The sequence below is a fragment of the Panthera leo genome, chromosome D1 (genome assembly GCF_018350215.1).
Source record: "Panthera leo isolate Ple1 chromosome D1, P.leo_Ple1_pat1.1, whole genome shotgun sequence".
In the NCBI taxonomy this organism is placed as follows: Eukaryota; Metazoa; Chordata; class Mammalia; order Carnivora; family Felidae; genus Panthera; species Panthera leo.
Window position 1 is genome coordinate 20,900,396 of NC_056688.1, and position 12,186 is coordinate 20,912,581.

The 12,186-nt window shown below is 39.0% G+C and overlaps 1 protein-coding gene across 2 annotated transcripts; it reads left to right on the forward strand.

Annotated features, from left to right (window-relative positions):
* The first annotated feature begins 3,250 nt into the window (after positions 1-3,250).
* Positions 3,251-6,311, forward strand: TMEM225 (transmembrane protein 225). Of its 2 annotated transcripts, none has more exons than XM_042906481.1 (4): positions 3,251-3,726; positions 4,342-4,488; positions 4,977-5,111; positions 5,819-6,311. In XM_042906481.1, the coding sequence occupies exons 1-4, from the start codon at positions 3,549-3,551 to the stop codon at positions 6,043-6,045; spliced, it is 687 nt and encodes a 228-aa protein (XP_042762415.1). In that variant the 5' UTR covers positions 3,251-3,548; the 3' UTR covers positions 6,046-6,311. The 2 variants fall into 2 exon arrangements, with proteins under 2 accessions (XP_042762415.1, XP_042762416.1); XM_042906482.1 differs by having other exon boundaries at positions 3,251-3,680; positions 4,320-4,488.
* The last annotated feature ends 5,875 nt before the right edge of the window (positions 6,312-12,186 follow it).

Consider the following 12,186-nt stretch of genomic DNA (forward strand, 5'->3'; position numbering starts at 1 on the left):
TTTTAAGCTATCTTAAGAAATTCAAGGGGATAAAAGCAAAAAAAAAGGGGAGGGGGAATAAGGTAACAGCCTAAAGTAGTGAATATATTAAAAATAATGTTTTCGGGATACCTGGGTGGCTCAGTCAGTTAAGTGTCTGGGTCTTATTTTTGGCTTAGGTCATGCCTGATCTCACAGTTTGTGGGTTTGAGCCCTGCATTGGGCTCTGCTCTGGCATCGTGGAGCCTACTTGGGATTCTTTCTCTCCCTCTCTCGGTCTGTACCCTGTTTGCACGCTCTCTCTCAAAATAAATAAATAAACTCTAAAAAATGAAAATAAAAGACAAATATCCTACGATTTCACTTATATGTGGAATTTAAGAAACACAACAGATGAACACAGGGGAAGGGAAGGAAAAACAAGATGAAAATGGAGATAGAGGCAAACCATAAGAGTCTCAAATACAGAGAACAAACTGAGGGTTGCTGGAGGGGTTTTGGGAGGGGATGGGCTTTGTGGGTGATGGGCATTAAGTAGGGCACTTGTTGGGTTGAACAGTGGGTGTTCTATGCAAGTGATGAATCACTGGGCTCTACTCCTGAAACCAATCCTACACTTTATGTGAACTAACTTGACTTTAAATAAATTAAAAATAAATAAATAAAAAGCTACAACCTGTAAAATAAATAAAATAAAAAAGTGAAATTACCTTTTAAAAAATAAAAATAATGTTTTCAAATGGATAAATACACAAGGACCTGTTGAAATGATGAACAAAAGTGATAACCTCCTAATAAACCAGATTAAGGTGGGGAGGGAGAGGGAGGAAGTAAATCTACAGGAAAAAAATCAATCCTTATCTTTTTGTGACACAAACAAATATTTCAAGATGAAATTGTCTGCGATTGTTTCAGAATAATTCAGGGGAGGGCCATTGAAATTGGATGAAGGGTACCTGGGAATCATTATGTTATTCTCTATTTTTTCCAATATTGCACATTTCCCTCTTGAAACTACAATTCTACTTTTCTTTTCCCCTTTTTTGTTATTTATTTCATCTAGTTGCCTGTTAAAAACAAAACAACAACAAAAACTGCCTGTCTCTCTTCTGCCTCCACTCCCGCCCTCATTTTACTGAAGATGCTGTGACCCAAACCACCAATGGCATTCTGATTGTCCATAAAGTGATTTTTGTTCAGCTCCTACAAAATGTGATTTCCTTACAGCATTAGCTATCATTGCCCAATCTCTCCTCAAAACTCCAGCCTCTTTTTACTTCCTCAGCAACACTTGTATTTCTCTACCTTCTCTCTGACTGGTCCTCCTTTGCTCTTTATCATAAATATTGACGTTCTCCAGAATTTCCTTCTCTGTCTCTTGTTACATCCCTACATAAGGATATGCACACATATTTCAACTGCCGTCCCTAGACTGATTGATGACCCTTAATCTGTTGTCAAGTTCCAGAACAAAATTCTGTCTATCGTGTGCCCTGTAGACACCTTAAACTGAACCCAAACCAGTATTTACTAGCTTCTTCAACAGGCTTGTGTTTCCAGCCATATGTTACATCTTACTTAATGGCATCGTTGACTACTGTTCTCCCTAGCTGAAAACATGATTTCCTCCTTGACCCGTCTCTCGCAAATCCCTCACATCCTACCAGTTTCTCTAATCTGGCTACATCTTTATATCCTTAGTGCCATCATGTATAAGTTTAAAGGAGGCTTAAGTCTTTCAGCCCAGGAATCCTACTCTTAAGCATCTATTGCATAGAAATAAAAGCATCAATACGTAAAAGCATAATAATATAAGTTGCCATAGTGTGCTCTTATGCTATGACCCTCTTGGTTCTTCCACTACACTAGTCCCCAAGGGTCAAGGGTCAAACAAATAGGTGATTCTATGGCAGTTGGCAGCCCTAACAGCAAACTGGCCCTGATAAAGAAAGGAAAGGGGAAGGGGGGGGCTCATTTTCAAGACTACCCGAGGTGCTGGCTGCTGAGACTTGAAGTTCCTGAGAGATAAAGGAATTGCCCTAGACGCAGAAGAAGGGAGTTACCAGCCCAGGAACAGCCTGCATTCCAGGGCAAACTGAGCTCTCTTGCTGCACTCAGGATAACTCCAAAAGCCACACCAGGTCCAAATCTCCTGGTGGTGTTGGCTAACATTTCTTTTCTTGCAACTACATCTCAGCTCAACCTCTCCTCAAATCTGCTTCCTTAAACACTGGCAGATGTGACTCTTGGCTAAGTAGTCCCCAATAAACTCTCCACACACAATTCTCAGCCTCAGAGGTGCTTTTCCAAGGAGTCCAAATTAATACTATGGTAATTGCCTACATGTCATTTGTTATGTGCCAAGAACGCTTTTTAAGTGCTTTACATTCCTAAACTCATGCAATCTTTTTACAAAATTCTTGTGTAGTAGGAAGCATTATTATCTCTAAGATCACAAAACTGCTCAGCGGTAGAGCCAGGATGTAAAGCCAGGATCGTGAGTCCATTTTCTTAACCACGGAGTCTCCCTTGTGAGATTAAATATATTGAGCATCGTTTTTTAAAAAAAAATTTAGAATAAAATATATCAAGATATGTACAGAGGTCTGGAAGAAAGAAAGCACAGCATGTTTGAAGCAATGAAAGAAATCCAGTTGGCCCATGGAAAGGTCAAAGAAATAGGCAGAGAGAGGCCATTAGATATGACTTTTATCTTAGTTCAGTAAAAGGCTTTTTTTCGGGGCAGGGGGAGGATTTTAATACAAGTCCTCTGACTCTGAGCTTACTGAATACCATAGTGGCCTACTCAAGGATCCATAAATGTTTTCTCTGCCAAGTTACAAAGACAATTGTCAAGAAATAATGGTCTGGCCTTATAAATGATATTGGAGTGCAATGCTTTGGTGTATCAAGCCAGCTTTTGTGGTTTCAAGGTGCTGGTCTACTTCCCAGATGCCTACCTAACTAAACTTCTTTAGGCATTCCAAATGAGGACACAAGTTTCTCTAAAACATCCTATATTCTGAATGGTCATTCCCTTTTGTGGTACTAGCTGGCTGACTATTCCTGTCAACGATCTTGAATGCCTTTTTCTCTTCACTGATCCCTACCTAATGTCAAGTAATCCTGGAACATATAATCCTAGCTCTAAAATTGGACCTCTTTAGTCAGGCATGCCTAACCTCTTTCAAGGCCTCTAGTTATCACTAAAGCTGGCAGCTCTCTCTACTATGTGATATTTTATCTCCCTCTATATTGGGTAGCTCTCTCATGACCTGTAGTCAGCCATGGTCCTCCTACTGCACCAGCCATCAGGGTCAAGGGTCAAGTCAATAGATGATTCCATGGCAGTTAGCAGCCCTGACAGCAAGGCAGGCCCACATATAGGAGAAGTGAGGGGTGGGATTTATCTTCTTTGGTCCATAGGCTTTATGAGCTCTGCCCCTGCCAATACCTCAGCAATCACTAAAAGTTTAGATTTTACTCTTCCTTTTGTGAAGAAATAATCAAATCAGAGAAGAGCCATCTGAGATATTGGTGGTGGTCTCGGCTTGAAATCCCCACTCACAATGGGGAACATATCACCCAGAGGTATCCAGGCCACCAACATGGTCTTCTCTTCCTGGGCCTTAGTCTTCTTGGCCATAGGAATCATCATGGAAGAATGGGTTGAACTGACATTGGAAACAAAGAAAAATACAGTAAGCCACAGTCCCTGGATATGTTGCACTACTCTTTGGCCAGAAGGTCAGAACTGCACTATGGAAAGAGATGGGTGGAGAGGGAGGGTTCATCTTTCCTTGACTTCCATTTATCTCACCGGCTTACTCATTATTATTCTCTGGGGCAACTTCTGCTGGCTGCATTGCACCCAGCTCCATAATCAAGAGTCAAGACTGACTCTAAAATCTCGCCATTTTGAATATTTTGGAGAAAAGTTTAGAAGCTCACAGACTTCACTGCTGGACATTTGAGAGACATTGGCAGTAGCAGCAGGGTGGTCAGCACATCTAGAACATGAGGGAACAAAAGAAAGGTAACTGGCAACAAGGAAAATAGCTTGTTTTGCCACTGGAGGAGGGCAGGATGAATTATATTTAGCAAGAAATCTGTTCTGTGAAAAGAATAGAAGAGAAAGAAACTTACAGAAACACTAAGAGAACAGTTTCTTCTGGTTCTCTTTCCCACTCAGCTTAAGGCCCCCTACCTCTTTATTCTTTCCCCTTGTTCCTCTTTATTATTTAAAGAAATATTTTTACCTCATTCTGATTTTTACCTAGAGAATTGTGGAAATTTCCAGGTGGAAATGAGCCTAGAAAAAATATCTGTCCCTCTTTCAGCATAGCTTCTGCTTTCCAACAGATGGCCTGGAAGTGGTCAGGACCATGATGATTTTGGTTCTCATCCTTTCCTTCATCCATAACTTGTTCCTGGGTTTGGAATCCACCTACCTGATTCCTCAAACTAAACATACCCTCTTCATCGCTGTCTTCCTCAGTTTCTTCACAGGTAACCTCTTGGCTCCCCTAACACAGGCTTGGAGATAAATTTGGTTTAAGGATCTAGGCTGCAACCATCCTAGTTCTTTGGCTCAGATACGCAGCTTCTGAATTGAATGTACCACTTAGCAAGGTTGGGTTTGTTTTTTTTTTAATGTTTATTTATTTTTGAGAGAGAGAGAGAGAGCACAAATTGGGGAGGGGCAAAGAGAGAGGGAGACACAGAATCCAAAGCAGGCTCCAGGCTCTGAACTGTCAGCAGAGTGCAAGGTGAGGCTTGAACTCACAAACCATGAGATCATGACCTGAGCTGAAGTCAGACGCTTAACCAACCAAGCTACCCAAGGCCCCGATTTTTGAACATAGTGCAGTTGTATGTAGGAGGTTTGGAAGTCAGGCATATCTTGGGTTAAGACTTGAGTAGAAGAGCCAAATTTCCTTAGAAGGGATTCCGCCCCCTCCCCCCCCCCCCCCCGCCTTCTTTTGTCTGGACATTAGGTCTCCTTCTGCTCTGTGCACTCCTAATGTATCACCAAAAGCTAAGTCAAGGTAAAACCGTGTACTACTCCAGTTACAAGATCACCTGGATCATTTTCACTGCCTACTTAAATGTCTCCCTCTTTGTGGCCTCTGGTGAGTGTTTTCAGGGCCCCTGATAGGTGATTAGAACCAGTCTATCCCCGTTAGAGGAGAGTAAAAGGATGGGAAAGCGAGATGGGGAAAAGTGCCAATCCTTACATTTTAAAGGGCGAAAGTTCAGGTGACTCACTCTCTGAGGGCAGTTCCTTCAAGGGCAGAGTTGGAGATGAGGGCTGTGTGAAATATTCAATAAGCTTGCCTCAAGGGCAGCTCTCATTTCTGCCCTTTCTACTGTCTTTCACACCATCCCCACTTCAGGACAGAGATAACCATCCAAGTCATGACTAAGGAGAGTTGCTGATAGGGAATGTTTATTGATGTGGCAAGGGACAGTATACCCTGGGTGTCCAGTGTAGTGTTGAGGCACTTGGAGGTCAGAGACAAGCAATATCTGATGTTACGTGGTCACCTGACAACCCTGGAGACCCTCATTTTCTTAAAAAGTCTTGAAAATTTCATTTGGAATTGCACTCACAACCCAGAAGCATGTCTTCTTTCAAAATGACATGAACAGCATTTAAGCTGTTGTGTATACACTTCTGGTCTCGTCCACTAAAGCATCCTCCTCTCCAGTGGCCTGGGGCAGTTCAAAGGGACCCACAGGGCTTTGGGTTGGAGTATCTCTGCTGACATAGAGGGAAGTATTTCTGTAACTCTCTATTGACCCCTCATCACCCTTCCTTGGCTTCTCTTTTCCCCAGGAGTCCTCTCTCTCCTACAGTACAAACAATCCATCAAGAGCTTTGCCTGCCTGACCATCCTCCGTACATCCAGCAGAGAAATTAAGGACAGACAGGAGTCTGAGAGTTCTATCAAAGTTATTTCCTTACCAGAACAGCCCACAATGCTTCGTAGTATTGTTCACACAAAGGAAGATTTTCCAAACAGAGCACACATCCAAACACGTCGTGTAACCTGGGCTGTATGATTTGACAATGTATCTTTCAGTGTGTGCTTGTCTTAATAGAAACAACGTTGTGTGTATGTGCATTGTGTCTCTACAGCCGTGGTGTCTTTGTTTGGCATTATTTAATGCATGTGACTGGGTTAGGGTCTGTAAGAAGATCCGGAAGGTGGTTTTTTTATTTTTATTTATTTTTTTTCGATCCTGACCTGCTGAACGGTTTCTTTTATTTGTTCTCACCATTTAATAACATTTGTTATTCATTTAATAAATATTATCTTTAACTAATACTTGCTGTATTGTTAACTCTGTACATCACACTTATTTTATTGTGAAATATTTCAGACATTCAGAAAGAATACAAAACATGATAAACACCTGTGCACACATCACTCAGCCTTATGAAATTTTACAATTATGCCCTATTTGCTTTAGATGTTTTCAAATTAAATTTATAGACAAAACGGATGTTCCTCTAAAAAGTTCCCTAATCTCATTTCCCTCCCTTGCTGCTCGTCACAAAACACTTTTAATGATGCATCGCTGATCATTTTACATTCACATTGTCATTTTTTAGAACTTAATGCATCTTTAAAAATTATATAGATTAGCTTTCCAAATGTTCAAAGATCATTAAAAGTCAGACTGTACAGATCATTTTTGCAGCTTGTTTTTTTCACTCAACTGCGTGTATGGTTTTGGGATTCATTACGTTTTGTTTGACTTCATTCATTGAAACTACTGCTAAGTTTTCCATTGTAGACATATAATGTAAAATATTCATTCTCCAGTTGATGAAAATCTAGTTGTTTTCTTTTATTCTGTTATAAATAGTGCTGTTATGAACTTTCTTATACACAACTCCCTCTGTCCATGAGCTAGAGTTTCTCTTAGGGTGTTTATCTAGGACTAGAATAGCAGAAACTATCTTTATTGGGGTGCCTGGGTGGCTCAATCAGTTGGGTGTTGGACTTCGACTCGGGATTTGTGAGTTTGAGCACCGCATTGGGCTCTCTGCTGTCAGCACAGAGCCCACTTTGGATCCTCTGTCCCTCCCCCCTCCTGCCCCTCCCCCCTCTGCCCCTCCCCCATTTGCACGCGCACACACTCGCTCTCTCTCAAAAATAAACATTAAAAAAAAGAAAGTATCTTCATTTTCAAGTTAACTAAATATTGACAAAGTGATGAAAAAAATGGCTGTTCTAATTTATACTTCTGCCAGCAATGTATGAAAAATCTAGTTTCTTTGTACCTTGCCAGTCCTTCAGTGATCAGTCTTTTTAATCTCTGAACTATCACTGAGTTTGCTCACTTTTTAAGAAAATGAGGGTCTCCAGGGTTGTCAGGTGACCACGTAACATCAGATATTGCTTGTCTCTGACCTCCAAGTGCCTCAACACTACACTGGACTCTCAGGGTATACTGTCCCTTGCCACATCAATAAACGTTCCCTATCAGCAACTCTCCTTTTCATTTCATTATTGAGCTTTTGGATTTCCTCTTCTCTGAATTACTGTGTTTGACCATTTTTAAAATGAATGATTTGTCTATTTCTTATTGATTTGTAGTTCTTATATATTGGAAACTAATACTAACTGGTTGTGCCTTGGCTTTTAACCTTGTTTATGAGGTTTTTTTGTTTTACAGAGGTATTCAAATGAAATGTAATACAATAGATCAACCTTTCCCTTTTAGTTGGTGCTTTATTGTGTCTTATTTAACAATTCCTTCCTTGCTCTCTTATTGGGAATAATCTCTGCATATCATATAAGGTAAAGATCCAATTTTACCTACTTTCCATGTGGATAACTATCTATTCAGAATATTTTTATTTTATTTTTTTTTTTTTCCTTTTATTTATTTTTGAGACAGAGAGAGAGACAGAGCATGAACGGGGGAGGGGCAGAGAGAGAGGGAGACACAGAATCGGAAACAGGCTCCAGGCTCCGAGCCATCAGCCCAGAGCCTGACGCGGGGCTCGAACTCACGGACCGCGAGATCGTGACCTGGCTGAAGTCGGACGCTTAACCGACTGCGCCACCCAGGCGCCCCTCTATTCAGAATATTTTTATGGCTTAATTCCTTATCATACTGAGTTGTAACATAATCTCCTATATATACCAAATATACATAAAAGTCAGTCTGTTTCTGATCTCCATAGCGTATTCCATTGGTCTATTTTTATATCCCTGCATGGCACAACGATCTTAATTACTATGTAGAGAAAGAAAGTGTTGATGTTCAATATGCCCAAGTCCTTATTCTTGTTCAAAATTATCTTGACTTGTTCTTGGTCTTTGGTCTTCATATAAATAGCAAGATTAGCTTGTATAGTTCCAGAAAAATCCTACTTATGATTCGATTCAGAATCATATTAATTTATTAACTAATTTGGGGATATTTAACAATGCTAATAATATTTTTTCATCCAATGCCAAAATGTGACACTATTTATTTAGGTCTTCTTTCACGTCCTTCAATAATGTTTTGTGATTTATTTTTTCCAGACTGATCTTTTTGTTAAGGTTGATTCATAGGTAACCTGCAGTTTTATGCTTTTCTGAATTGAAATATTTTATAACATTTTCTAGTTGCCTATTACTGGTGTAAATTTGTTGATTTTTTGTCTCTAGAAACTTTACTGAATTCTTATTTTAGTACTTATAATTTTACCTGTATGCTCTCTTAGGTTATCCTTGGAGGAAAACATATTGTCCAAAGAAGAGATGTTCACTTCATTCCAATACTTATATCACTTACCTCTTTTGTGTTGTCTTATTCATTGGCTCAGATCTCCAAGATAAGGTTGAATGGGAAAAAAGATAGTAAGCATCCTTTCTATGTTCTTTATTTTAATAAGAATGCCTCCATAATCCTAATAGTCGATATTATATGCACTGTAGAATTTGTCATATTTGCCTCATCAAATTAAAGGACTTCTTGGGGCACCTGGGTGGCTCAGTGGGTTAAGCATCTGACTTCGGCTCAGGTCATGATCTCATGGTTCGTGGGTTCAAGCCCTGTGCCAGGCTCTGTGCTGACAGCTCAGAGCCTGGAGCCTGCTTCAGATTCTGTGTCTTCCTCTCTCTCTGTCCCTCCCCCGCTCATGCTCTGTCTCTCTCTGTCTCTCAAAAATGAATAAGCATTTAAAAAATTTAAAAAAAAATAAAGGACTTCTTCTATATCTAATTTGCAGAGTGAGTTTACCAAAAGTAAATAATTAATTTTATTGAAAATTTCTATGTGTCTATTGAGATCAGTTGATTTTTTTCCTATTCCAATAATAGGATGTATCTTTTATATAAATTATAATTTGTGAAAATTTTCTCTGTATTTTATTGTGAAATATTTTAAACATACAGAACAAAGTAGAAAGCAATGTGATAACCACTTATGTACCTATTGCCTAACTTTTTAAAACTTTAACGCTGTGCCCCATTTGTTGTAGATTGTTTTAAATTAAATTTGCAGACTCATCTGATGTGCCTGTACAAATTTTACCACACCAACTTTCCTCTCTTGTTTCTCATTGTTAAACAGTTTGCATACCTGGGAAAATTCCCGTTTAGTCATATTTCTCTTAATAAATTGCTGAAATAAATTTTCTAATTATTTTAGAATTCTTGAATCTACATAAGTCAAATTTGGCTATGATTTCTCTTCTCGTACTCTCTTTGCCCCCTTTATTTTATTTTCATGTGTTATTTTGTTTTGGTTTTGGAAGAAAGTTTGAGTAACCTTTTTTGACATATGACATGCATATATACAAGTTTGCAAATGGTAAGTGTATAGCTCTTTAAATGTTCACAAAGAGAACACACCTGTGTTCTCAAATAAAGAAACAGAATCTGAACAGCACTCTAGAAGTCTCCCTCATGCCATTTGAATATAATATTTCATATTATTGTTGTAAATTTTTATTATAAATATATGTATTTAGGTTTATTTATTTATTTTGAGAGAGACAGAGCATGCTAGAGCATGAGCAGAGAAGTGGCAGAGAGAGAAGAGAAAGAATCCCAAGCAGGTTCCATGATGTCAGCACAGAGCCCAATGTGGGGCCCAGACTCATGAACCGTGAGATCATGACCTGAGCTGAAATCAACAGTCAGATGCTTAACCAACTGAGCCACCCAGGTGCCCCTCGTGGTAGTGTTTTTCCTTTTTAATGCTTATTCATTTTTGAGAGACAGAGAGACAGAGCACGAGTGGGGGGAGGGGCAGAGAGAGAGGGAGACTCAGAATCTGGAGCAGGATCCAGGCTCTGAGCTGTCAGCACAGAGCCTGATGCAGGGCTCAAATTCATGAGATAATGACCTGAGCCGAAGTCAGATGCTTAGCTGACTCAGCCACCCAGGCACCCCTGCCCCTCATTGTAGTTTTGATTTGTATATCGCTAATGATAAGTGATGATGAACATCTGTCCATGTGTCTGCTGGCTGTCAGTATGTCTTCTTTGGAGAAATGTCTGTTCATGTCTTCTGCCCATTTTCTAATAGGATTATTTGTTTTTGGGGTGTTGAGTTTTATAAGTTCTTTATAGTTTTTGGATAGTAACCCTGTATCAGATATGTCATTTGCAAATATCTTCCTCCCATTCTATAGGTTGCCTTTAGTTTTGTTGATTATTTCCTTTGCTGTGCAGCAGTTTATTTATTTTGTCCCAATAGTTTATTTTTGCTTTTGTTTCCCTTGCCTCAGGAGACATATCTAGAGAGAAGTGGCTGAAGCCCATGTCAAAGAAGTTATTGCCTGTGTTCTCTTCTAGGATTTTTGTGGTCTCACGTCTCACAGTTAGGTCTTTAACCCATTTTGAGTTTATTTTTGTGTGTGGTGTGGATAGATAAAGATAGAAAGTGGTATAGTTTCATTCTTTTGCATCTTCCTGTCCAGTTTTCCCAGCACCATTTGCTGAAGAAACTTCTTCCTGTTAAATATTCTTTCCTGCTTTATCGAAGATTAATTTGATCATATAATTGTGGGTTTATTTCTGCATTTTTTATTCTGTTCTATTGATTGATGCTCCGTTTTGTGCCAGCACCACATTATTTTGATAACTACAGCTTTGTAACGTAACTTGAAGTCCCTAATTGTCATGCCTCCAGCTTTGCTTTTCTTTTTCAAGATTGCTTTGGCTGGTTGGGGTCTTTTGTGGTTCCATACAAATTTTAGGATTCTTTGTTCTAGTTCTGTGAAAAATTCTGTTAGTATTATGATAGGGATTGCATTAAATGTGTAGATTGCTTTGGGTAGTATAACATTTCAACAATATCTGTTCTTCCTATCCATAAGCATGTAATGTCTTTCCATCCTGGGTATCTTATTATTTTGGGTGCAAGTGTAAACAGGATTATTTTTTAAATTTCTCTTTCTGGTGCTTCATTATTGGTGTATAGAAATGAGGCAGATTTCTGCACAGTTGATTTTGTATCTTGAGACTTTACTGAATTCATTTGTTACAATAGTCAAGATATGGAAGCAGCCCAAGTGTCCACTGATGGATGAGTGGATAAAGAAGATGTATATACAATGCAATGTTATTCAACCACAAAAAAGAATGATATCTTGCCATTTGCAACGTCATGGATAGGGCTAGAAAGTATGCTAAGCCAAATAAGTCAGTCAGAGAAAGACAAATGCCATATGATTTCAGCCATCTGTGGAGTTTAAGAAGTAAAACACACAAGTAAAGGGGGGAAAATAAGGACGAGAAACAAATCAAGAAACAGGCTTTTAATTATAAAGAACAAACTTGATGGTTACCAGAGGGGATGTGGGTAGGCAGATGGGTAAAATAGGTGATGTGTGTTAAAGAGTGCACCTGTTGTGATGAGCACTGGGTGATGTATGGAAGTGTTGAATTACTACATTGTACACCTGAAACTAATATAATACTGTGTATTAACTGACTGGAATTAAAATAAAACCGTAAAAAATAAAAGTAATAAGTATATAAGAGGGGAAACTAGCCTCATGAGATATCAAAACAGACTCTAAGCCTTTATATTTAGAAAGTGTGATACTGACTTGAACAGGTAAGAAGACTAGTGAAATAGAATAGAAATTTTAGAAATAGACCAAAGTACATGCAAAGGTTAATATATGATAAAGAGAGAATCTCAAATAATTAGGGCAAATTTGGAATTTTTAATACATAGTGTTGGG